A 27,114-nucleotide genomic window follows, 5' to 3' on the forward strand; every position below is an offset into this window, starting at 1 on the left:
GATTTATTTTCTTAATTCACGGTATTTGTGGAATTCCTCAGAAAAATAAATACAATTAAAATGTACAAAATGAATCCATCAAAAAAAGGTTCATTTCCTCAACTCCAACTTGTTGCTCGGGCATAAATCCGAACCGAAGCCGTTTCGTATAAATCTTTTCTTTGTTTTTGCCTACGTTCATCTCCTGTTGCCATGGTGTTGTACCTGTCATCCACCAGCAGGGGGCGGCCGCACTCTAAGAATTTATAGAGCGACGTCGCTTCAGGCCACAACGCACGCGCCTCACACACGTCCTCTATGGCCGTCTATAGTTTGGAAAATCGCGATGCGATGCAGCAGCAAAATGGCCCTCCTGCCTCCCTCAGCTGTGTTGTCATGTTTGCCACTCAGTTGCCCCCCCCCCCCCCCCGTTACCGAAGCTGGGGGCCACTCAGAGGGTCATCTGCGGGGTTTCATGAATAAAGCATGAGATAGAGATACAGCTTTCCAGCAGCTGTGCCTTGTTAGCAGCGCCTCTTGTGTTTGGAGATGAAGCTGGAGGTGTTTTAATTTGAGCAGGTTTAGCAGATTGTTTGGGGGGGGGTTACCCCGGTTACCCCGGTTACCCCGGTTGCCCCGGTTACCCCGGTTGCCCCTGTCCCTCACCTCCGTCCTGGTTGCATTTAGTTTACTGCCATCCCCATCCCTCCGCCAGCCTCGCTCCTCATCCAAACACCCTCATGCCCTGCGACCTCTCTCTCCATCACCCCCCCCCCCCCCCCCGCCCCCCTGCCGCTCTCTGAAATCTTCCCACACCATAGCAACGCGCCTCCTCGCTGCAGCCTCTCGTGCCAGTGCTGCGGGAGGCGTGCACGGGAGGCGTGCACGGCGATGCGAAGCTACATCAGATTTCACGTTTCCCCGGATCATTTCCCACTTGTCATCCGTTGTTAAATAAATCTCTGCACAGTCTGACCCCCCCCCCCATCCTTGTCTGTCTGGCCACCCCTGTATATCACCCTTTCGAGAAGAGTAAAGTTCGCAGGCGTGCACGGTGCACGTGGAGCCGAGCCGAGCCATTCTGGGCAGTTTTAGGGCTGCCTCTCCTGGAGGCTTAGACCAAAACACTGGGAAAGTTCTGGAGAACCTGAGTGGAACATTATGCAAACTGCCTGCGTTCATATGTGACAGCCACCCCCCCCCCTCCCCGCCCCCCCATACCCCCCCCCCCCCCACCCTTCACCCCCCAACACCCCCGCAGTGTGAAAGAAGGACCTCATTATAATAGACGCTGCCTTCAGTATTTGAGGTTCACGTCTATGAGTGCGTTCAACGTCGCCTCCGGGATGGAAATAAACAGCCACGCAGGGGCAGAATGACCCGCCGGGTTCTGCTGAGTCCGACAGGATCCCGTTGATCACATTTCAGGCGAGCTTCCTGCTCGGGTCCGAAGAGATTTGGCATCGCCCGCGTGTGTGTGGCGGCGCCAGTCATGAGCTCATGCTCCCGGCGTCACGCCTGCCAGTTCGACCTTTGTGTTTCCCAGCAGAGCTGCTGAGTTTTCATGGTGGCAAGGATGTGGCGTTCCCAAGGGTCCGATACATCCGATGCCAGCCTAACATACGTGTGTGTGTGTGTGTGCGTCTGTGTGCCTGTGTGTGTGTGTCTGTGTGTCTGTGTGTCTGTGTGTGTGTGTGTGTATTCTACTTGCTACCTACTCAGTACCAAAATCTGTATTCTAATAGCAAAGTGAGGACAGTTTTCAGAAAGTGAGGACATTTTGGCTGGTTTTGGTGTGTGTGTGTGTGTGTGTGTGTGTGTGTGTGTGTGTGTGTGTGTGTGCACGCACTCATGCTGGGACTGAACTAAGGCTGAGAGAAAAGGGAGAAAGAGGAGGAACCCTTGATTTGTTTCCTGGTTGCCATCGGAGATGTTTGTCTCCCTCGTTTGAAACAAGCGTTCAGACGAGGGTTTGTGGCAGCGCCGGGGTTGTGGGTCGGCCTCGGCAACTCCAGAACCGGGCTCCATTTTATCATCAAGCACATCGTCTGAGGAGATATTTCAGGAATGAAGGAAGAGGAATTTACGAACAACTGGGCTCAGCTTGGAGGAGCTCGGCACAATAACCTTGATTCAGATGTCGGCCGTGAACACTTTAGATATTCATACGCTGGAAAATTGCTTTTATAAACCCAGAATTTATATTTGGACCTTTACGCCAGGATGTTTGATATTTAAGGACTCATGTTCCAAAACAGTAACTTATAAAATCCTCCAGGTGATGGTGGTTACCAAGCATAGGCTGGTCCTCCAGACAGGACTCACACACACACACACACACACACACACACACACACACACACACACACACACACACACACACACACACACGTTTTTAGAGCTCTGGTGCTCGATGAGGATCTGTCACAGGGTTTTAGCTGCTCTCCTCTCGGCCTGTCTGAGCCACCGGGGCGTAAAAGCCACATGTGCAACACGTCCAGTGAGCTGCTGTGTCCCCTGAACGCAGACGCGCAGCAGTTCAGTGGACGCAGACGCGCAGCAGTACAGTGGACGCAGAGGCGCAGCAGTACAGTGGACGCAGACGCGCAGCAGTACAGTGGACGCAGAGGCGCAGCAGTTCAGTGGACGCAGACGCGCAGCAGTACAGTGGACGCAGAGGCGCAGCAGTACAGTGGACGCAGACGCGCAGCAGTTCAGTGGACGCAGACGCGCAGCACTTCAGTGGACGCAGACGCGCAGCAGTACAGTGGACGCAGACGCGCAGCACTTCAGTGGACGCAGACGCGCAGCAGTTCAGTGGACGCAGACGCGCAGCAGTACAGTGGACGCAGACGCGCAGCACTTCAGTGGACGCAGACGCGCAGCACTTCAGTGGACGCAGACGCGCAGCAGTTCAGTGGACGCAGACGCGCAGCAGTACAGTGGACGCAGACGCGCAGCAGTACAGTGGACGCAGACGCGCAGCAGTTCAGTGGACGCAGACGCGCAGCAGTACAGTGGACGCAGACGCGCAGCAGTTCAGTGGACGCAGACGCGCAGCAGTTCAGTGGACGCAGACGCGCAGCACTTCAGTGGACGCAGACGCGCAGCAGTACAGTGGACGCAGACGCGCAGCAGTACAGTGGACGCAGACGCGCAGCAGTTCAGTGGACGCAGACGCGCAGCAGTACAGTGGACGCAGACGCGCAGCAGTTCAGTGGACGCAGACGCGCAGCAGTTCAGTGGACGCAGACGCGCAGCAGTTCAGTGGACGCAGACGCGCAGCAGTTCAGTGGACGCAGACGCGCAGCACTTCAGTGGACGCAGACACGCAGCAGTTCAGTGGACGCAGACGCGCAGCTGCAGCATCAGCTCATGTTAGTTTCCACACCATTAGCCAACCTGTCTTCCCCGTCTCCACCCTGTTTTTGAGCAACGCTCTTGTAATCACCTCCCTTCCTCTTCGTCTTCAACCTGCCTCTTTGTTCTGACTCTTATCTCCAGACTCCAGATGTTTGTGACGATTCTACGTTCTTGTTCTACGTTCCGCCACAAGAACACGCAAACCCGAGGCCGACTTCCCTGCCGTCCACGCTTCGCTGGCCCGTGCTCTCCAGCCCGCGGAGGTTAACTTCCCCCCGTGGTGATCGGCAGGTGCCGGGTGGCGTGGGAGAGGAAGCTGCGGTTTGCAGATGTTGCCCCACCCTGCTGCGACCCGCCTCATCTGCCCCGTTGGAGGTGCAGAATAGGAAATCCTATCGTTGACACATAGCGAACATACGTGATGCAACCGTGTCGAGCAAAGTGAAGTCACCTCATTCCCGGCATGAGTCCACCAGTCCAACAACGCGCTGCACCAATGACCTTTGCATCGTTTTGTCGTCCCTGAGAGCGTGCACGGTGGGGCCAACCCCAGGTAAACCCGGCAGCAGGGCCGTCGCCGCGGTGCCAGTCTGCACCGCTGGCGGGCAGCGCGTGTATCGCAGCCATTGTCCGATGGCCCCCGTGCTCTGTGGGACACGCAGGGAGGCGAGAGTGCGAACGGGCGAGAGAAAATGATCCAATTGTTGGACAGAGAGGGACAGAACACAATAGCAACAGGAAGAGATGGGGAGAGCGCACAATAGGAAGGGTAGCAGCATAAAAGGAGGTTTGGCTGGGAGCGGAGCGCCTTCGCTGGGATTACTGCTCACCATGATGTACTGTAGAGGCAGGTGGCACAAGCCCGGAAAGGTGAAAGGGTGGCGGTACGCGTACAGTAAGTGCACGACCCGGTTCTGCCAAGCGTGCTCAGCTCTTAAGGCGGTTGTGGCGGTTTGCTGCTGCCTCGTTAACCCGGCCGATGGGGTAAATCCCACCAGTGGTGGTCTGAGCGATGGTTGGGGGATACGAACATGAAACCAGTTCATACTGGTTTTACTAAGAGTTGTTTTTTAATGTTTTTCATTGTTTTTTGTTGAACTAACTTAGCTTCTGTGTGTGTGTGTGTGTGTGTGTGTGTGTGTGTGTGTGTGTGTGTTTGGGGAGGCGTGAGACTCCATTGGTCACAGCACTCTCACACCAACTCAAACACGTGCACCTCAAATGAATCAGAGCGCACCGTGGCCAATTGGATTTACCAAGCAATGCCCTCATTATTGTCACCATGGCAACCAGACACCCTTTCACAATCATCCCATTTTGTCCTCCTCCTCGGAGTGAAAGGAAGAAGCAGCGAGTGATGTGGGAATAAGGACAGAAGATGAGGAATGAGGCGGCGGCAGTAGTTGCAGTTTTACTCACGAGCAACTTTCACTTCTCCTCACTACCCCCCCCCCCTCACCCCCCCACCCCCCACCCCTCCCCCCCTGCAAAACTCTCGTGATTTAATAAGATAAAGCTCAGGAATTCTGGCTCTTTTTTCTCCTTCTTGACCGCTAAACCCCTTTTTGGGCCAGGGGGAGGGTGCTGGAGCCTCTCCCAGGGGTTCTTCACCTTGCTCAAGGGTACCTCGGTGGTGCTCCGAAGGTGTCCTGCCACTTTTGTCCACACGGTGCGATGGAACCCAGAACCCCTCCAGACTGAGCCACCAACGCCCCCTTTCCCCCCCCATTTAAAGGTCCTTCAGCTGCATGTTCTCAACTGTTTTGTTTTAAAACAAAGTTGTGGTGTAAACGAAACTGCTTTTTTTTGGTCTTTTATGTTCAGATTTCTGTTTTTGGTTTCAGTTCCGCGGGGCGTTGGCCCCCTCACCCAAGAACCAGGGCCAAGTACTGAGCTGCTCTGCCTCAGCGTTCTACATCTGGCTGAATTCTTACCAACACCCGAAATATTATCAATCTTTTTGCTGAGAGCTGATATTGACTCCACGGTAACGGTCGGCGTGGTGACGTATGTTGTGGGGGTGGAGGAGGCCCGATCCTTCCATTCAGCCTCCTGTCATCTGGCTCGGCTCAGATGCCAAAGAGCGCCATTGTGTGACCCCCCCCCCCATTCACACGGCGCCATTGTGCCGAGCGGATCTGATTGTGCTCCTCTTTGTGACGAGCGCATACGCGCCGTGCGTTTACGTTCCCCAGCCCGTCGACGGTCATCGGAGGGTGAGGGATCACGCCACGCCAGGTCTGACCCCTCAAACATCGGCGGCGTGAGCCAGGACAACTTCCTGCTTGAATTGTGAGGCTGGTGTTTCCAGCGGCGGTCTCCTCGCTTCTGTTTCACAGTTGATTGTTGTCATTCTGTAATTTCCTCTTACTTCTGGGCGTCTTCACTTCCATCAGGACGCGATTGCCCCAGAGGTGCCGGGCTTGATTTCACTTTGAAAAGGGTAATAATTAGCAAATAGGAGCCAGAAAGGGGAACTTTGCTGAGTGAGAGAATGCCTCTATCAGCTGCACTATCAGCGGCGTCCTGTGAGCATGAAAGGCTTCTTTTGTGTGGACTTAAAAAACACACACTTGTGGTGAGAAAGGTCGAAGCAGAGGAACACGATGTTGCTAAAACCTGCAAGGCGGCATCGGCTGAGCCTTTAATACGGCTTCTGAAGCTCTGACTCTGTTCCCGTGTCTTCCAACCCCCAGCATGGGGGCCAGTACTGACCCGCCCACTGTCCGTCTCATCCCAACGCCACAGCAGCGGCTGATGGAAACGATTTTATCCAGCTCCTGTGGCCCAGCCACGGTTTAAAATGGGCCTTCCTTCCCCTGAGCGTTGGCCTTAAAGGGAAGCAGTGACAGGGGACAGGAAGCATGAAGGCAAAGCGATAATGATTTGATTCGAGGCCTCGTTTCTATTTTGGTGGAGAACTGGTTCGTGCAGATGGGGGTGCGAGTCAGATAAACCTGACACAGTCGGACGAAGGAATCCTCTTTTGCTGTCCGTGTTATCAGATGAGAGGTCGGGAGGAGACGAGTGTAGGAGGGGATGTTGGCGCTTAAAAAACAGGAAGAAGAAACGCTGAACCTTCGCTGTGCTGGTTGCACAAAAACTGCAGCAGCAGCGCCGACTGTCACGCATATTAGCTGGGTGTTGCACCCAAATAAGCTAGTTCTGAACCTCGGGTTGGCGCTGAGCCCACCCAGGTGGGAAAAGGTCATTTCAGGATGCAGCCTTGTTCAAAAGGTGACGCCTTTTTTTTGTTTTCCTTCATGACTCCCCATCGGTGCAGAAGCCTCCAATGTAAAAACTGTAATTACAATAGAGATGCAAACACAGACTCCCACACTGTCTGTGGAGCAGAGACGTTTGTTTTGCTCCAGTGTCTCCGGCACCATGGAGACTTTCACCAACAGCAGATAACAGCAGACGCTATCGGCACTTTTGAAGCCCCCTCAAAATAGATCGTGGACAATCGGTGATTCCTCGCGGGGCCGTGGACGGATGGGACCAGAACCAGGGTCGCAGCTCACAGGAGGTCTAGCGTACCGTGCACGCAGCGGAGCGCGTTTTCACACCTCTGCGTGTCCTTGCTGGCTGAGGATGGAGAATCTAATTATTCTTGTTAATCAACACGCCTCGAGCTGACTCATTGAGCACACACACACACACACACACACACACACACACACACACACACACACAGGCTTACTCATACAAGTGCTCTCCAAACAGCACACTCTCACTTCAGCTTGGAGCTCAGTACAGGATGTTACGAAACGAGCGCTGTTGCTGAAACTTGGCGAAGGTCACTGGGAGTCCTCCCTCTCCCCCGCCCACTCACCCACACGTGCACGGAGGTACAGAGTTCACCTGATACTCAGACGCTGTCCTACTCGCGCGCCCCGTCCCTCGTGCGGAGAGCTCAGCCCTGTGCCATTCCAGCGAGGAGCCGGCCGGTGATCGGACTGTCGCCCGGAGCGAAGAGGCCGAGCCAGCGCTGATTCAGTTTTACAGCCCATTCGCTCTCTCTGAATCTGCGATTAGTCGTCCCAGGGAGGAGGAGACGAGGGGGAGTCATGGCTGTAACCGACATTGCGAGGGACGACCTGGACGAGATGTTGCGCGAGGAAGCGGAGGATGTCTTCTACGAGGACGGTAGGTTCGCCAGGGGTCAAGCGCACGCGTGGGCTAACAGGACGGCTGCTCAAGGCCAGGTAGCTTTGTGGGGTTAGGATGATAGTAGAAGGGGTGGGGGGGGTTGTGTCAGTGCACGTCGGGTGCTAACCGTGCACCTCTAGAAATTCCCCGATTTTTGTGGAACTTTTACACTGTGTGAGGTGTGGGCGTTCTACTGTACAGGCAGATATTTTTAGCTACCACAAGGAGGTCCGTCCGCACCGCAAACCTACCGTGTGTTTAGCCACATTCTGTCTGAGGGAAACCAGAGGATTATTTATGATCACACACTGCCAGTGTGCCAATAATGCTCTGACGTACATCATCAGAAATGCTCCGTTGCTCGTCGTGTGTGTGTTTATGGACTCAAAGGTGCATTTAGGCTGCGCTGTGAGGACGTATTCAGATTTCTCAGCCTTCTCTGAGCAATGTATGTTAATGTGTCCGCTGACCCACTTCTGGCTGAGCGTCACCGGCGGTAATCTGACGTTTGCTTTGAACATCGCCGCCAGAAGGTACGCAGCCAGCTGATTCTCCCTGGCAACCAAAGCCAGTCGCAGTCCTCCGATTCATTTAGGTTTTGAATGTAGGCAGAACTGAGGAGCGCTAATGTTGCGCCGCCTACTGTATGCACTCTATAACACTGGCCTATTTTTTTTTCTGAAGATTGTGTCATCGTGCTCAGTCGTGTTATATGATGAATTAAAAACCCTGTCCTCAGTGTTACTGTAATAAAAATAGTGTTTCTTGTCCTTTTTGCACCTAAATTGTGGATAAACTAGCTGCAGCGGACAATGACGACCCGAGCTTTTATTTTTACACGTTTTATTCGGCAAAAGATGTTGATTTGGCTGTAACGAGCACATTTGTCCCTCTGTAAATGCCATTTGCCACTGCTGTGAGTACCACAAATGACATTTCCCTCCACTGCAGGGATCTGCACCTCTGAATCACTGCCGCCTTCACACTGATTCAGGGGTTTTAGCCGTTGAAAACTGTGCTCGCTTGTTAGGGAACCATCTGAGTTAACCAAGCTTAAAGGGCAGAATATGGATCAAGGATAATCCATGTTGTGGCGGGTTGAGATGAACAGCTCTCTGTCCCCGTGATTGGTCATCCACGCCTTGGTCATCTGGTGGCCAAAGGGACTTTAATTGCCGCCTGATTTCGGGCGCTGCTCATTCTGCGACGTCCTCTTGAACAAAGCGGCTACTAAAGAGTCTTTGACGATCCGCCCCACCTCCCCCCATCTCGTACGTTTTAATGGGTTTTTAGGCTTAAAATATGGGTTTCCTGAATGTTTTTAGCATCAATCGGCACTTTTACGCCTCCTTTTCTTACCAATTACACGAGCGACACGTCAATCATTCATCCAACGTCAGGGCTGATTTAGAGATGTGAATAAACCCCCTGGGGGGCGGGTGTTGGCCGTGTTTCAGGATGAGCTGACGCCTAACCCTGAATAGAGTTAAGTGTTTAATGTGTTTTATAGTGTTTGCACGTGTGCGTTGCTCCAGGCTGCGTCAAAAGGTTCAAGCAGTAAAATATAAATCAGACTCCGATTGAAAATAAAGGGATGAGATGAATAGAGAACGGCTTCTGCCAGCTCATATGTCACATTTCTATTAGCTCCTCCCCTTAAATGCCAGATCTTCCTCTCTATAGGCCCATGTAGATCCGACTCGCACGGGCGCCATCTCGCGCCTCTGCAAACGCACTCCCACGCGTATCGTATTGTTCTTCGTCCTCGTGCACTAGCTGGCACCTACACGTGCACCTCTGCTGTCCGACCACGATTGTCGCCTCTGTTAGCAGCCATGAACGGCGATGGCGACGCTGTAGTGACTCGCTGTGACCCGAGGGGACCAACTGTAGCGACAACTGCCCCAACTGCCTCTTCCTGCTCCCGACTGTTGCCTCCGCTGACCTACTTTTGCCAAAAGACCCCAAACTGCTTTTATTTCCCGCAGCTACTCAAGATTTCAAGCGCTGCGTTCTGCTAAAGCCACGTGATGCGGCGGCGGTTTGTTTACCTTTGTTTACTCCCGTCGCACTAGTCAGATGTCTGCGGCAGCACCGAGGTTCCTGGTCCCAGACGGCCGTGTCTGGACTCCCCTCAGCCTCAACCTTCTTTGCCCCCCCCCCCAGCTTTGCTGGTTCCTTTGTCAGGCAGAGACGAGGAGAAGTTGAGGGAGAAAGGAGAGATGTTTTGAAAGTGAAAACAGGTCAGAACGACTGAGGCGAGAAAGAGTGACAGAAGGTGGTTGGTGCCGGTCTCCTGGGGGATGGGGGGGTTGTCCAGGAAGAGTCTGTGAAAGCCTCCTGTCCTCGCTAACCGAGCTAATGTGCTGGGTCCATCGAACAGTTGGCTGTCGCTCTGAAGAGGTCAGGATGGGAACAGGGGGAGTATTGTGTTGTCCATCCGCTTTCCGACACAGAACTTTCAATTAAAGTCTGAAAACTATAAGGACGAGGAGGCCGTGTGAATATTTATACTTCCTTTAAGGATTCTTTAGAGGATTAGAGTGGATTAACCCCGTGTCAAATTACCTGTTGCTATGATTTGCTATAAATAGCTGCTTATTTGCTGTATCTGTGTGTGAGTTTGTGTGTGTGCCTGGTCTTTTTCATGCCGTGTTGTATTTTGACTGTAGCATGAGCGCCGTCTCTTCTGTAAATATAGCTGCTAGTCAGAGGTGGCCGATGACAGCCGTAATTACAGGCAGATCTGTTCAGCAGCTGCACGTCCAGCAGTGTGTGTGTGTGTGTGTGTGCGTGCGCGTGTGTGTGTGCGTGCGTGCGGGGGGGGTTGTGTTAGTGCCAGCTGAGGGGCTCGTGAAAACCCCACAGAGCTCCATTTCCAGCCTTTCAGGATGAAACAAACGGAGAAAAGACGGCTGGAAACACAAATCGGTCTGGAAATATTGGTGCTTTTTGCCATTTGAACTCTGAAAGAGCAGAAGGACGGCGAGCTGAGCGCTGAACGAGGTGGTCTTCGCAGCTTTTACAGGAGCTTCCTCACCCCGGGAGCTGCAGGAGAGTTCCTGGAACCAAGAGTACCCTTTGTATTAAGGCGAGAGGTCGGCCAAGCGGAGTTCTTTGCCTTTCTTCTTTTACCTTCTCTGAATGAACTGGAGCTGCTTCCAGCTGGAATCACCTCGATCTCCACCTTTCTTGATCTTGGACAGCAGGACAACCTGTCTCACCTCCGCACCGATTAAAACCTCATCTGTGAGTGTATGAATGTCATTTACCGTCGCATGTTTTTAGTATTACGTCCAGAAGCATAAAGGAACTCTTCCCCTTCCTAACTAACCCCCCCCCCTCTTTAATCACATCAGCGCGTCCGTTTAAACCACTGCACCTCTTACAAACCGACTAAATTAAAAGAGACACGCGGTTTTCTGCCCCTTCCTTCTTGGCACGGCGAGAAGAATGAGATTTGTATGGACTCGGCGGAACAGCACATCCACTTATGGAGGGTGATTATGCTGACAGGTGCTCCTGAGGAGGAGTTGCTCTGTGCACGGTGGCTGCACAGCACCGTTCTCTGTCTCAAAGCTCTTTTTTTTCTAGCTATACATTTGTAAAAGCTGCATATAATTGCCCAAATATTGTCAAATCTCGAGAACATCTATGGGGATGGTTTGTTTTTGCACGGTCGTCATGGCTGCAGCACTTTTATCGGCGTCTCTACCTCTGGAATGTACAGTTCAGAAGGTCAGCGTACGTTCGGAGGTGTGTTTGGGTGCGATCAGACCACCATCGGCTGAGGCTGCTTAGCGCTGCCATCAGAAGGTTTGATTTATGAGACGCTTCCAAAGCTCCTCAAAGCTCCTCTGGCTGTCCTGTGAGCATCAAGACTAAATATTTAACAAATAAACACAAGGCAAAAATCAATAACTCAGGAAAAGTGAAAAAAAAAAAGAATTCATGAGAAGATTAGGCGGAAAATGGGGGTGTTGTCAGGCTATTATTGGCCATCCCTCACCTCCCACAGTCTGCACAGTGTGTGTGTGTGTGTGTGTGTGTGTGTCACCACATCACCCTCCAGGTTTCCATTGTGCACTGCGCAGCAGACTGTACATGAAGGACCTGATCGTGCGTCCATAACGCTCATGAAGTTGCACACAAGGATTTCTGTGTCCGTCAGAAGCTACAAAAGACCCAACGAAATAAACCGATTGTTCAGATGTGGAAGTTCCCGATGCTCTGACGACAATCGACCCCGACTTTAAATACAGTAACATTTCCCTCGTGTTTCTAAACCTGAACCGGTCCTCACATATCTCATTCTACCAAGTCAGGACCCCCCCGGAGGAACAATCGATCCCTTCCTGATTAATGTTCTTTTTTTCTGCTTGAAAAGGTCCTCAACACGCACGCACGCACGCACGCACACTGGTGCCGCCCCCCGATCACATCCTCCTCCTCTCATTGGCCGGCCGTTGTTCAGGAGGAGCGCAGCAAACACAAACTGGAATGTGCGTGAGGGGGCTCAGTGTTTGCTCTGACGGCCGCCGCTTCGCTTCTCACCCGCACACGGAGGTCGGACGCGGCTGCTGCTTCCTGCGGGGCGTCGCTTCTTCCGTGGCTTTTTAATCAATAGTGTTTTTAATCCGCGTCTCGCTCGGCGGCCGCGTTGAAAGTGAACACGCTCCGGTCCTTCCGTTTACGCATGGATGCAGGTAGACGCGCACGGACGCCGCTGAGGAGCCGCTCTTTGTGAACTTTGAGGTAGGCTGAACCATCGAGCGTGTCTTTTTTTCGGGTAGAAACAGAGGAAATTGTGTTTCTCTAGTGTATGTGCGTGTGCGTGCGTGTGGGGAGGTGGGGGGTGGGGGGGTCTTTTCTCCGGGGCAGTGGGTTAGTGGATCACGCGTGATCTCTCCGAGGCTGCAACTCATTGTTTCATAAACGCGCATTAACATATTGTTCACGCCATCATATGGTTCATTATATCGCGCAGTTCTGTTTTTTTAAAATAGTAATTGGACCATTTTTACTGTGAGGACGAAGAAAAAAACCCGAATCTGCGGTCTGTAGGGAGATGTCGGACCCTGCGGGTCATTTTGCGGGGTCCTGCAGATATGTGAACGCACGAGTGCACACCAAGCGTGACTGAATTAGGTCAGCGATTTCAAAAACGCTCCTTCACGTTTGAAGGATGGAGGTCAAAGGGCATCAGCTGGTGCACCCTGATACCCCGTCACCGAACCTGAGCAGGTAGATAAGGATAAAAAACTTTATTGATCCCACATCGGGGAAATTGCACGTGACAGCGGTAGCCCGTGGTGTACAATACAGAAAAGTACTAAAAGATAAAAATAAAAAGACTCTTATATTATGTACATTGCTATGTACATTGTACAGTATATACAGAAATTAAAATTATGTACAGAAGGAGTGTCAGACAGTGTGAAGAACAATGAAGGTGCAAATAAGACATTCCAGAGGTGGGATGATTAGTTAGTGCAAATATGCCAACCCTGGGTTATTGGTGCTACAATAGATACAGATATGGGGAAAAAAGCTGGAAGTGAATATTCCAGCTTAATATATCTGGGAATGTGGCTTTTCTGATGCTGTTTTGGTTTGAAAAGGACCGGGGAACTGTGTCAGATGTCCTTATCAGCGGCCCGGCCTCCATGTTGGTGAAGAGAAACACTGGAGTCAAAACACTGGGATGTTCTGTGCAGGAACAACTGTTCATTTCCTCGTTCTGACAGCAGAAGGGGCTAGAAAAGGCCGAACGCTCCCCCAGCACAACGCCAGGCTGGCTTTGATTTGGGTTGGTGGAAATACTTTGATTCCTCGCCGGCCCGTTTGGGCTCCGGCGAAGCCGTGTGAGCGGGGCCCCGAGTCGAGGGCCGACGAGGGTACGAGACCATTGTCTGTCTCCCTCAGCTTACTTCTTTAGCCCCAGCTGGCTTTGCCTTCCTGGCATCTGCTCCCTGCTTTCACTCTCTCACCCCCCCCCACACACACTCATTTCCTCTCCTTTTTCTGTGAAGCCTCATTAAAGGAATTATGACTGTGCACTTTGGAGGGAACCCAGCGTCTTTTTATTGCTAAAACACAGAATTTCAGTAGAAATTCCTTTTGTAAAGAAGGTCGGAGTCTCTGTCGGGACTAAAACGCCACCGGGCGTACAAAGTCCAGACATCCGTCAACTTTCGTTCAAAAAAAAAAAACGAGACTCAAGAAAATGAACATTTTTGCGTTCGAGGCTCTTGACCCTGAGGTCACGAGCTCGTCCGGCTCCCTTTTATGTTTTCAGCCCGGCTCGGCCACATTTTGAGCGAGCTGCTGGTCGGGGAGCAGAACAAATGGATGGTTTTGGACAGATGATCACAGCTTCCCTGAGTGACAAATATATAGAATTACAGTAATTAAAGCAAGTTAAGCCAAATTCGTGGGACATTTCGCCTTTGGCGCGCGAGAGGCGGCGAGTTATTTATGTTTTTAGCCGGACCAGCCCATAGTTGTTGATATCGCATGTTCAGAGCGAATCAACTTCTCCTCCCCTGAAGAACACCCCCGCGTGCTTCTTTGTGGGTGGTACGTGCACACGCATATGTCTTTCCATCTGCGAGCGTCGGTGCGGTTTGGATGGGGAAGTTTCAGGCCTTCTCTCAGGAGGAGCGCCTGCTTCCAGCGTTCAGAACTTATTTTTAACGTTTTTAAGGACGCGGCCCGAGTTAAGCGACGAGGGGGGGGGGGAGGTCTTGAATAATAAATTAAAGTCGCCGGCTGAGTTTCCATCATCCGGGGTTCCAAATTTAACCGCCCCCTCTGTCTGAGACCGACCCAAAGCTGCTCCGAGGTAGATTTGGTTTGAAACATTAATGTTGCCTGTGTGGGAACTGGGTCGTCCTGCTCACACACGTGGAGGACGGGTGTTTACACCGCCCGCGTGTCACCGTGCAGGTTTGAGCGGGGCACTAATGGTGACACCCGAGTGTCCCGTCCTGTGTGGACGGGGTGGTCTGGCTTTGCTTGCCTGTCCTGACATGTCTTGTATTGTCTGGTCCCTGGAGCAGCGCTTTATTTTGGGAGCGGGGGCTATTTTATGGGTGTTGGGAATTTCCGGTGCTAAGAAGGTGGGCCGGGGTTATTCCGCTGGAGTAAAGAGGTATGTTCAGGGAGGGGCAGATAGGGAGTGGAGGGTTAGACTGGGTCAGGGTAGATGGCGAGGTTGGGGGGGGGGGGTTCAGAGGTTCGGGAAACGCGAGACAAGAAAAGTATGTGTGTTTATTATAAGAACAGCCCTCTGGGGAAAGTCTGAGCTTTACAATAAAGGTTGAAACTCCAAACTAGCCTGAGTTCAGCCACATTTGTGTCTTTTTTCCCAGTAACTCACACGTTGGGGGGGCTGTTTCTGCTCTTTCCTTGTGTTTGGCTGCTCTCTCTGTCGATGCGCTGATACTGTTCACGTTGCACGGGTTGAGTCCTGGGCAGCGACCGGTGGAGCGCCGCCCCCCGTTTGGCTCCAGTCCAGGTGCGTCCGTGCTGCGAATCGGCCCGTTTGCCTCTTGTTTCTGAGAGTTTCATCCCTGCTGAGTGCACAAGAGAGGCGCGGTGACGCGTGACAAATGATAAGTGGAGCAATTACACACAGCTGATACACTAATGAGCTCCAGCTACGGCCGGTGTGTGTCGGCTGCTGTCGAACTGGCGCCGGCTTTTCCTTTGTTTGTTGTTTTGTTTGTTTTTTGTCATCATTAGCTCCTCCCATTTCTTCCACCCGCCTTCATATCTCCACTCCCTTCCCATCTGTCCACCCCCCCCAAACTCCCTTCTCTCCTCCGAGATACAGACGGGGTATTTATGACTAAGGGTGGGACATTGAACCAGCGACCTTCTGGTTGTCTCTGAGCAGATCTGCTGTGTGGGTGTGGACGCACAGTCATTAATGCTCCACTAATTGTGCGACCATGCGATGAGGACTCCTCGCGGTGCCTGCTGCACACTTGACATGGTGCGCAAGTGTGCGACACATGATATCACACACACACACACACACGCTTGTGTTCAGAGCAGCTGCCACACTGTTATGATTTCCATAAGCGTTTTAGAGTCCTAAGCTGATAATCTGTCTGTTTTGGTATTTGTGTGCCGCCTCTGCAGTAACAGCTGGATGATGCACTGAATCTGTGCGTTGATGCTGTTTCGGTGCATTTTTCTTTCTACCGATTCTTAATGAGATTCCTAATCCGATTCGTTTGCTGAGAGTACTCAAGGCTGCGGGTTCGGTGCCCCCTCCGTCTGCTCCTGTGGTGGTTATCTCTGACATTTCCTTCTTGTTTTTCACTTTTCATCCTCCCGGGGTTCCTGTTGCCGTGTCTGTGCCCTGTGATCAAAGAGTTCCAGGCACCTTTGTAGCTCTTTGAGAGAAAAACACTTGCAACTTTTCTGATCAGCTGTTCCCGCTACAGCTGCCTCAGGGCGGCGGCGGCCCGGAACTTTGTGATGTCAGACAAAGTGAGGTGGCGTGAAGGCAAGACGAGGAATGATCTGGCTTCATCCTCTGGCGAGTAATGACCGCTGGTGCTTTGAAGTCTCCTCCCTCAACAAGATCCGGCTTTAAAAGTCAGAGCTGCCTGCTGAGACGCTCAGATTTCACCAGTAAAAGTCAAAAGACAAAACAAGCCTCTGTTTTGTGGTCCCGTTTCCACGTTTTCCATTATAAAAAAGTACAAGTGTGAAGAGTGAATGTGAGTCTGGGTTCAAGCGAGTATGAAAGTCGGGCGGCGCCGTCCTCCCTCTGCTCGCGTTCTCGTTCTGATCACATCATGTTCTGCTTCCTAAAGCAGGTGACAGGACAGCAGGCCTCACCTGTTCTTGAGCCCACATCATCAGTGGCCATAATGATCGTTTCAGAGCGTTCCTCGGCTTCATTTCTGTGCCTAGCTCGAACCGTTTGTAGCAGTTTTTGACCACGTCCACCCCCCGCTGTGCGTTGCTGCTGTTACCGTTGGGTAGGTTGTTATTCTGTTGTGAACGTCGCTGTAGTGGCACGGAGGAGTTTGCAAGAGGAAAGGCGTGGGCGAGAGAGCTTTTAGAGTGTTTCTCAGCTGCATTGTAGCAGTGGGACCTGCATGGATGCTGATCCGTTCTGTTTATGTGAGTTACACAACAGTGGGAAAGTTAAAGACTGGAGAAATGGCTGTGAGTTAGCATTTACCGCTAACGCGCGTATCCGTACGGCAAGTTTATAGTATCACATAAAGGAATGTTTCCCTTTGCTGCTAAAAATAACACATGGAGCTGAAATAACCGGCAGGATCCTGTTTGTATGGTAACTGCATTCCTGCCTGGCTGCATAGGTGGTCACACTCAATCATGCATATTGGACGATTCGGAGAAATGCAGGAAGTGTGGAGCTCGCTCTCCAAACTGTTAAACGTCCTTGTGTTTTTCCAGCTAAAGGATGTGCGCCTAATCCCTGCATGTGGATCGTGTTGGTTTTGAGGCATCGTAGCCGGCGATGAAGTCGTCTCGGCGCCGCCTGACAGGGTTTAAGGACTTTGTCGGTGTTGTTGACACTCGGGAGGAACGTTGCGACATTGTACGTCCGTTTCCGTCTTTCATCTGCACTTTCCCGCTGAAGAATGTCCCAAAACTCTCTAATGGACTCAAAAGATTATTTTAATCTGGATTGTGCTTCCACTGGTGTGATTTACAGTCCTCAGAAGCGATTACACGGCTGCTGAGATTTCAGCAGCCGCCCAAACTTCCGCCTCGGTTAATCTTGTCATCGTCACCTTTAAACGTCGCTCCGTATCATGGCCTTAATTTCTCACGCGTGCGCCGCCCCCGGGGAGCGCCGACGACCCCGTAATTTGAATGCGAAGCATGAGCAGTGGAATTACAAACGCTCTCAGGCACGTGCGAGGTTGTGCAGCCGCCCTCGAATATTTCTGGAAGGACCACGGCAACGGGGCACCTGCTGGTGCGAGACATGTTTGCTGGGTGATAAAATAGTTTGTCTGGACCAGGCTGGCGGCTGTTGTGCGTCTGCGTCTGTTGTGCGTCTGTTGCAGCTCTGCGCCACAATAAGGGAGGGCAACTAAAGCGGGGCTGGTTGTTAAATCCATATCAGTTTCCCGAAGCTTGGAGGCGACATTTCTGACCCGTCTCAAGTTTGATGCGAGCTTGGCCTATTTCTAAAACAAACACGCCCCCTCCGGCGCCCAGCCACGCCCCCCGACATCAGGTGACCGGAGCGGGCGTCTGCTGATGCTGCTCCATGGGGCCGTTTTAAAGGCTCTTGATCGGTCCTGCACTGGAGGTGTCACACCTGTGGTTTTCAAATTCCTAGTGTCCGACGTTTCCTTTGTGTTTCGTCTGCGAGATCTGAAGCCACAAGTCAGAAGTGGTTTAGTCAGAGCATAAGAATGTCATCAATCATCCTGCAGGCGACGGAGCGGCAGTGAATCACCGTGGTAACGGAGTTCCTGCTCTCAGGTTTGAAGCTGTCGGAGGAACCTGATGCATGCTGGTACCACTTTCATGTTTATGTTCAAACTGGAAAAGAAAAATAGAGTTCACCTTCCAGGTGGTTTGGTAAAATCAAGCACCTTATCAGGTATTGTTAACTTTTAAATTTGGCTATTTGGCGCGTGTAATGGATTTTAAGAGCTCTGTGAGCGTAATTAGTTCGGCTTTACCTGAATCAAGACGAAGAGACGTTTCTGGGAGCTGAAAATGTATGTAAAGCCGGCTGATCCGTCCCCGTGTTAAACCTCTTAATGTTTCACTTTTTCCATGTTTTTTTGCTAACATTGGGACGTTTCTCTGCCTTGAACGAGCAACTAACATGACCCGACTCGATGTGCCTTAAAGGCCCTCATGATATTTTCGTGATCTGATGATGTAGAATCACAGCTTTCAGAGACAAAGGACTGCTTGTCAATATTTGTCTTTTTAGACCTACTTTCTCTGGAAGGACTTTTGATTTTCCCCTCAAGATGTGGTCAAACAATGAATGGATTTTATGAGAAAGTCAGATTACAGCTGACTTTCATCTAAAAATGAATCTTTTCCTCCTAATTCCCATCATGGAATTAACCCCGTCTGTGTCGTGAGGGGTTTGAATTTCCAGATATTCCAGTGGGAGTCTTGCATCTCTATGAATTTCCTCTGTCTAAGGAGCCAGTTAAGGCAGGTCAGGCGTCAGGGTGTAACACAGATGCTTCCCTGGGGAGGGGTTTTTAGGCATGTCCAGCCAGCGGGAGACCCCGAGGCAGACCCAGGACATAATGGAGGGATTACTTGGTGTTCTCCCTGAGGAGCTGAAGAGGAAGCTCAGAAGAGGACAGTCTGGGCTGTTTTACTGGAACTGCCGCTCCATGACCCTGTTGAGGAGAGGAACCAAGATGGAGCCTAGAGACAGTTGAGCTTGTTCTCTATTCAGGATCATGGGATTAGAAGGAGACAAGTGAGTCTTGGGTCTGGGGTGGCTTATCAAAGTGCACCAGCACTCCTCCTGCTCCTCCTCCTCCTCAGCAGCAACTCTTCACAAACAGGGCTCAGGCTCACTGAGCAGCATTAATAGTTGCTTTTGCAGCCTGCAGGACGTGCTGGGGCACGTCCGTCCGTTCGTTTCCGGTGATCTGCAGGTGCGCGATCATTGCTGTAATCTCCCAGGTGAAGCCCTGTAATTCACATCTTGTAAAGCAGAACGCTGCTTCTCCTCCTGCCGTCGGAGCCGCCATCATCAGCCCGGATCTTTACCTTATTTTAGTCAGGCTTTGTGGACGCATTTGATGCAACATCTGCAAAAGAGCCAAAGGCGAGTGCGTGAGGAGCCTGGTGCCCTGTAACAGGAGGACGCGTGTCCTACTTCTTGGCAGTTGGCTCATAACCATTGTTTTATGTAACACATTTCATCCCTTTTTGTCTGCTGTTGCCATGGTGAGGCTAATTTATACCGGCAATAAGGAGCTCCTGTTGTTAATTTACACCGTCGACTGGTTTCTGCACACACTCGTGCTCGCCTGAAAATTGGTGCAACCGCACTTTGAAGAGTACGTGTGTGTGTGTGTTTTAAATTAGAGGTATTGAATGAAAGAGGCCAGTCAAGTGGCACTGTAAGCAAAGGATGAGTGTGTTTTTGCACTGCTGACATGTCAGAATGACTGAAGGTAATTTTGGTATAAAGACTTTGGAGAAGAAGCCGTGATTATGTAGAAATGATCACTTGCAGCATTTTGGGGTTTTTGTTTATATATTTTTTTTGTAATTGCTGGAAACCCCGTTGAAAAAAGAAACTTCAAATATCGTTTATGCTGTTAAAAAATCCTCTGAGCAACATCTTTGGGTCGTTATACAGAACACTAAAATAAAGGATGAGGGGGAGGTTGAGGGGAACAAAATGAAAAACAGAAGCTGTTAAGATGAGTTATGCAGCTATTGAGAAGATGCTGGTGACCTTGTGAGGAGAAATCTGGAATAAAAAATCAAAATACCTCAAAATCTGAATTCAGTGATAGCAGCTCACTGAATCAGGGAGCAGATTTAAAGAGTTACTAAACCCCTAAAGCCTTGATTATGGCCGGGGCTCCTGGAGGGGTTAAGATACGTCCAGCCAAATCTAATTTTACGCTGTTATAACTACCTACTCAACACTCACTTTGTCTCTCTAAATCCAACCTACTCGCCACAGTCTGGGGGGGGAGGGTGGTTTTGATAGGAGGGGGCAACATTGGTGGTGACTGACGAAAGCTGCCTCCAAAACGTCGTCGGCCTCCAGCTCAGCCGACAGCAAAATTCGGTCGCAATGACCCGATTCAGCCCATAGGGGGCAGCCAGTCTCGCATTATTTTTGATATTTTTCTGTATCTAAATATTCAACTCTGACCACTCATTAGAGAAGTCTGGTTATGATGACTTGGTTTGGTCTGTTTTCGCTCAGAAGATAAGAATCTAAGTGTCCCAGCAGGCGTGAACACAACTCGTGCTGAGGGGGCAAAGAGGAAGGACCAGATCCACTCAAATCATTCCATTAATTTCGATTATTTTAAAATCAGTACTTTTATTAGTGTGTCTGAGCGCCAGTTATCTGCGTCAAATCACTGATTTAGAAACCTGCTCGTGAAACCGTCATTATTATGACTTTTTCTTGATTTTTCCTGCGACTGACGGTCCTGAATGTTAATGAGCGGACAGCCAATTGAGAGGACATCAGGTGTCCGTCCTCAAAACTCGTCCCCCCTGCTCGCACAGCATACTGATGGGAGGAAGGCTCACAAAGGAAAGGGACCCTCACCTCCTCAAGGGCATTTAAGGCTGCTGGCGTGAGAGCGCCAACGGGCGGGAACGCCGCTGAATGGGCTGACTGGCAGCTGAATCCAGCAAGGTCGCCGACTGGCACCCAACCAGAGCGTGCTGCGAGTCCGCATTGTTGCTCCCAGCGAGGCCTCTTCGCACGATGAAAGGCGACGCTATGAGGCGCAGCGGAGAGCTTCTCATGATTCTGCAGCGGATCGCGGCTTTTGTGGGGATGGGGTTATTTTTTGGGGGGGTCCGTCTACGATGGCGTCCGTCCAAACGGGTTTGTGGGGCTCTGCTAAGGCCCGCAGAGGTTTTGGGAAGCTCTTTCAGTCTGTACTTGAGTACAGAAACTTGATCTTTAAGAAAGAAAATGCCGTAAATGGTTAAAAAAAAACAGATGCGTCACTCGAATCCATCGTTTCAGAGAGGAAAGCCGGAATCAAACCGTCAGCAGCAGCTTCTGCAGAACAAATATTAAAAAGAAGATATTAGTTCTGTTCCTGTGGGGGGGCGGCGGTTGATAAATGGATGTGGGGGGGTCATTTCACACGTCTCTGCTGAGCAGTATTAGATTTTAGCGAGCACGCTGCGTAGCGCTGATATGAAGCAGCTTTCCCTGATCAAAGTTTATCAGGTTTATTCTGATAATGTTGGTAATTGACAGAAGGGCTCGAAGCTGAATATTTGCTGGTGTTGCTTCAGGGAGCGGTCCAGTCTGTTCTGGGACTATACTGGGAGTCTTAGGTAACAAATGGTGCCATCATCTGCCTCCCACTGTTCTTCTGTTAGAAGAGTGAGTCAGAAAGTCAGGAAGACAAAAAGGAGGGAAGCGTTCGGTCCCGTCGAACGTCCAGAGACCAGAACGGACCCCAGAATTAAATAAAGTAGAATTGATCGGGTGCTCTTTAAGTTCCAGCTGTGGAGGTGATTCACCTTGAGGTGGAGGTTGTTTTGTGGTTCTTCGGACTGGGTTGGTGTTCAGTCGCGGTGTTGGTTCCTTCCACCAGCAGGTGGAACAGCCTGCCACACAACCAGGCAGGCAACTGGCTAGAATTCCTCTTCTTTTGTTTGAGGCGCTTCCAGCCTCGGCCGGCTTAACACTCTTGTCCTTCCTCGTAGAGACTTTAAGCCAGACTGTTCCAGTTCTGAGCTGATCCATCCATCAACAACAGGCCCAGTCCTGTGTTGCCTCTTTGGTTTAAAAGCAACACATTTTCCCCATTTATCTGTCTTTATCCACTTTACTTTAGTTTTTAGGTAATTGGACTCCCGATGGAGTTCTGGAAATGATAAAATGTTGATGTTGTTGGTGAACTGCTGCAATAGTGAATCTGTAGCCCTGAAGCAGTTTACAGTTCCTTATTAAAGTCTGTCAACAAGAGTTTAAGTCAGATGTTGTCAAGGCAACCAGCGCAGCTTCTTCCAAACTAAATTGTTAATGCAAACATCAGGCTGATTGAATGTTGTTCCGATTTAAAGAAGAATCTGGATCTTTTCTGGGTCTTTGTGTCCTTTTTCTGCCATTCAGACTAAAGGAGGGGCTGTCCAATCACAGCACTAAGGTGTGTGTGTGTGTGTGTGTGTGTGTGTGTGTGTGTGTGTGTGTGGACTGATGATGGATGAGTGGAAAAAAGCTGATCCAAGGAGCAAACCGGATGAAACCGGCTTCGATTGTTTGCTAATGCAGCAGGTTCAGAGGAAGAGTCGATGTTTGTCACGCTGGATCTTTGTTGTTTGTGTTGAGTCGAACTTTAGGGTCCGAACATTCCCGGTTTTCCTTCGTTTTAGTCTGGTTTGCATATTCTGACAGTTTTAATCTGAAATTAACCCTTAAACTCCGGCTTTTCGCCGCCTTTGCTGAGCAATTTCACTCTTTTTATTTGTCGTTATTCTGCGTTTAAAGCTCAGAAACGGGAAATGATCTGGATTTAGAGACGTAAACGCACTCGCTGTCATTCGTTTTCGTGGCAGCAACACTGAGTGTCATCAGATTTTCATCCCTGGCAGTGATTGGAGCCGTGACCAACATGACACCGCTGACAGATCTGGACTCCTGCTGGGACTCGTGATAAGTCTGCACCACTAAATTTAACGATTGAAACAGACATTAAGCCGTCTAATCTGCATAACATGAAGAATCTTGGCTTGGATACCTCCCTGAACTGCCCTTTAAGGTGTCGTGCTCGCCTGCTAAAGCTACCTCAGCTAGCCCCATTAAGCAATATCAGTAGATTCTCGCCTCCTCTTTTTCTCTGCTCCGTCTTTTTCTGACACCATGACCTGAAATTCTGTCTATTTCTGGCTTTACAAACGAGATGTGCTGCTTCACATCTTCAGCGTTTCCGACGGTTCCAAGCCCGACGGGCTCCTGCTGCTAAATATAAACGCCCGTCTAAACCAGTTATGTAACCGGGCAGTCTGAATCAGGTTCCGTGAATTTATTCCGAATAAATTCAAAAGCTGCAGCGGCTCCGTGGCCCCGTCCTCAGAAATGTCACGACTTGCGCTTGTAACATATGCGAGTTGTTAAAACCTGTCAGCCAGATGGATCGGGTCTCGTACCTTTAGCTTAGGTGGGAACTATTCACCGAGTACACAATTCAGGCAAAGAGAAGTGACACCAGTTGTGTCCCTGGAGAAAGAAACGCATGAAACTGCTACAGCGGAGGTATGTTTGGCAGCTGAGCGATGACAGAGTGGCGACACGTTGCTCCTGACCTTCATTTAACTCTCCGCTCGGATCAAAAAGACACTTTGTTGCAGGGATGATGTACGACCGGGCCCGATCATCCGTCTTCCGCTTGTTTAACCACGCTCGGCTGGGATCCAGGCGGTGAACTCTGCTGACACCTGTCGCCTTTCTTTTCTGTTTTTTTCTTTTTAGGTGTGTCGTCACGCGTCCCAGAAATCATGGCGGCAGGGACGCACTCCCCCGGAGGCCCCAACGGAATCATCCGGAGTCAGTCCTTCGCCGGCTTCAGCACGCTGCAGGAGCGACGCTCTCGGTAAGCAGGAATCTCAGCAGACAAAGAGGATTATTGGGTGGCACCTGACGGTGGGTTTATGGAAATCGCCGACGGAGTGGGAGAGATTTGATATTGGATTGTGTCTAACACGTTTTTCAAAGCACTGGAAAGTCGCTATGTTTTTTTAAAGAATGTCCTTTAGGACCAAAAACATCAGCAGGCTCACGGCTGAATTAAAAACACCCCAGAATTGGAAAAACCGGCATCAGTTGTGTGTCTGCTGAACTGTCAGAAAGCCCATTTTAAGCTCGTTTCCCATCATTTATTCTGCATTCAGTGCCAGGAAAGCTGGTAATTCCATGTTTCCTGCCTTGATTTGCCTTCATTTCTCAGTGATACAATGACGTAAACGCTCCATTCGCGCCGCACAACAATACAAACAATAATATTCTGGGTTATTCTGCCTCAGTAAATGCAGCTGTGAAGGACCTATTTGAGGACTGTAAATGGGGTAATTGGCTGAGGGGGCGAATGACGGCGACTGACGAGTCGCCACTCTGATAATGAGCGAGGTGAGAAGCTGCGGCGAGGCTTCTGAGGCCAGCGGGCGTCTTCCCCATGTCACAGAGCAAAGGACGGTCCACGCGTCTAATCTGCCGTTTCCGCCCAGAGACCCTCCATCGCCGCCACAGCTTGCGTGACCCCCCCCCACCCCACCCCCAAGGGTGCGCAGCTCTCGTTCAGCGGCGCCCTACATTCGTGGTGGCTTCCTGCGTTTGCTGGCACGGGCGAGACGCCGCGCGTTGCGACTTGCTCAACAACGCCACGATCGCGGCTCTGGATCCGTTTCATTATGTCAACAGCGATGATATTTGTCAGCTAATTTTACGATGGGCTGTAACGGCGGGGGTGGGGCACGAGCGCGCCAGAGGAGCGTGACCTAAAATTGGGACGTTGTGAGATGCGGCAGCCTTTGAAACGAGAACGCTGCAGAATTCTCAGCTTCATCTGACCGATTTTCTGCTTATTTGTGCATTAAAGGTGATGGTGAACCACAGTAACAGGAATTCATTTATGTTTCATTTTCTCAGGGATGGATTGGGAATATTAGCGCTCCCAAAAATTCACAAATAATTAAATTGGTTCTTCTTTTGTCAGTTTCCTGTTTATTAAAGTCCCGACTTGTGTATTTTCTTATACTGTTATTAGAAATTTAGTTCGCTCACAGCAACTGGTATAAAATATGTATGATTGTATATGTGTGTCTGCCTTCTGCTCTAGAAAGAAGAGCTTTCAAGAGAAATATCATGTTTTGGAGGCTGGTGGGCAGAAAATGGATTGAATTTTCATTGTCTTCTCCAAGTGTGACTGAAACTTTAACTTCCTCCACAACAGGCAGCCGAAAACCCGTCAAAGGCAGGAAGTAGGAGCCGTGCTTGTGGTCACAGTTAACGATGTTTCCACACCCATCTGGTCATTAGAGAGTGTTTCTAGACACTGTGTGTGTGTGTGTGTGTGTGTGTGTGTGTACACATGCATGTTTGGCTGGCCTTTGCTGATGCATTTGAATAAAATCTAGGCTAAATCTGTCAGTCCTGTGTGACGGAGTCGCTGCCAGATGATGGCGAGCCCCCTCCGTCAGACAGGGGAGGTGAATTCATGTTGACTCTGGCTCGAGGGCACGTTGGCCAAGCTGTGAAATGGTCCAGAAGTCTCATCAAAAGCTTTGTTATTACAGGCAGCCGCTGGCCCGATGCTGGATATATAATACTTGAGTTTATGTGACCAGGGTTCTTTTTTTATTTCTTTGTTTTAGATGGATATTGGAACACACGCTCTGATTTATTAGCTTTAAAAGGCTTAAATATCATGACAGATGGACTTGTGTTTGTGTGTTTAGGTGCAACTCCTTCATGGGGAACACGGTGGTGCAGAAGAAGCCTCAGTCCAAGCCGAAGAAGCCCCACCTGTCAGGACACAAGGCAGGCAGCAGCTCCAGGGAGCCGCAGCCTAAGAGGCTGGACGAGGTTTACGCCGCTCTCAAACGAGGCCTCGAGTGAGTAAAACAGGCCTTAAAGTCGCCCGGCCGGGCTCAACGACGCCGATCGGTTCCTTTTACGTACATAAACGTCCCTACGCGATGATGAGCTGATGTCGCTGTGATCTTCTGGAGCTGCTAAATGCTTCCCTGATCTGACTTTTTAAGCCCGTTTCTCTTTTTTTTTTAGCGAGTATCTTGAAGTTCATCAAACAGAACTGGACAAACTCCTGTCTCTGATGAAGGACATGAAGAGGAACTCTCGCCTGGTGAGAAGCTGCACCTAGTTAAAGGATGCCTAAAAATAAACCAGCGTCTGTCTAGTAAATATTAATCTTCAGTAACGGCGACTCGGTTAGCGTGCGTCTGACAAACATCCTGGTCCTGGTTAATTATTTAAAATGACGGGTCGTATCATTTTATTGTTTAACTTTGCATATATCGCTTGGTGATTAAAATTAGATGGCATGCACATGCACACACACGCACACACACACACACACATCTCAACAATGTTTGTTTATGCTGAAATCTACAGCTCGTGTTGTTAAAATGGTGACAGCTACGTTGACTTTCTGCCCTGACTGTGATTCTGTGTGTTTTCTCTCTCCAGGGAGTTTTGTACGACCTTGACAAGGTAAGCTGACAAGAGAGGAGGGTCACCTCCCCTTTGGGGGGGTGTTTGGTGTATAATATAATAGGAACTGGGAAAAGGTTGAAAGGGGGCAATGAGGGCTTGTCTTATCGTCTCCCTCTGTCTGTCTGCAGCAAATCAAAAGCATTGAGCGATACATGAGACGTCTGGAGTTTCACATGAGCAAGGTAAGAGCCCACCGAGTCATTCTGTCTGTGACGACATCACACCTGATGACCTTTGACCTGTTATCGTGGCCTTTTTCCAGGAGAGACGAACACAAAGCTGTAGCTAAAACTGACGGCTTAAATGTGATTCCTCAGGAGATATCCTAGATCTAAATCTGCTAGTTTGGCTATTTGATCTACCATTTACCATTTTCCCATTAGAAAACTATACCGGCATCAAGCTGCCCCCATCGTTGCCGTTTTGAGGGTCATTAGTGCAGTTGAGCCCCTCCCCACAAGGAAGAGGTGGTCTAAGAGGAAATTCTCTGAAACACTCCGAAACTGGCTAATCTAATTAGCATGTACTTAATGTAGACAAACAATGTCAACGGAAAATAAGCCGCGCGTTTGCAGCATTATTGGTGAGCTAACGAGTGTTTTTCATTAGCATGTGCTTTGTTTACACGTTCATGTTCCTCTAAACGAGATGACTCTCCAACATCTTGAGCCCGATTTGCA

At 50.4% G+C, this 27,114-nt stretch overlaps 1 protein-coding gene across 3 annotated transcripts in view; it reads left to right on the top strand.

Moving 5' to 3' along the window:
• The first annotated feature begins 4,161 nt into the window (after positions 1-4,161).
• Positions 4,162-27,114, top strand: part of LOC101065529 (RHO family interacting cell polarization regulator 2) — a 34,018-nt gene continuing 11,065 nt past the window's right edge. The window contains exons 1-6 of one of the 3 annotated variants that reach the window (XM_029845223.1): positions 4,162-4,237; positions 23,675-23,795; positions 25,657-25,812; positions 25,985-26,063; positions 26,408-26,431; positions 26,563-26,616. In XM_029845223.1, the coding sequence (XP_029701083.1) occupies positions 4,174-4,237; positions 23,675-23,795; positions 25,657-25,812; positions 25,985-26,063; positions 26,408-26,431; positions 26,563-26,616 (498 nt within the window). In that variant the 5' untranslated portion in view covers positions 4,162-4,173. Of the gene's footprint in view, positions 4,238-7,196; positions 7,492-11,994; positions 12,250-23,674; positions 23,796-25,656; positions 25,813-25,984; positions 26,064-26,407; positions 26,432-26,562; positions 26,617-27,114 lie in introns of those variants that run through there. The other 2 variants (XM_011609465.2, XM_011609466.2) reach the window with 2 other exon arrangements.

The sequence above is a fragment of the Takifugu rubripes genome, chromosome 12 (genome assembly GCF_901000725.2).
Source record: "Takifugu rubripes chromosome 12, fTakRub1.2, whole genome shotgun sequence".
Classification (NCBI taxonomy): domain Eukaryota; kingdom Metazoa; phylum Chordata; class Actinopteri; order Tetraodontiformes; family Tetraodontidae; genus Takifugu; species Takifugu rubripes.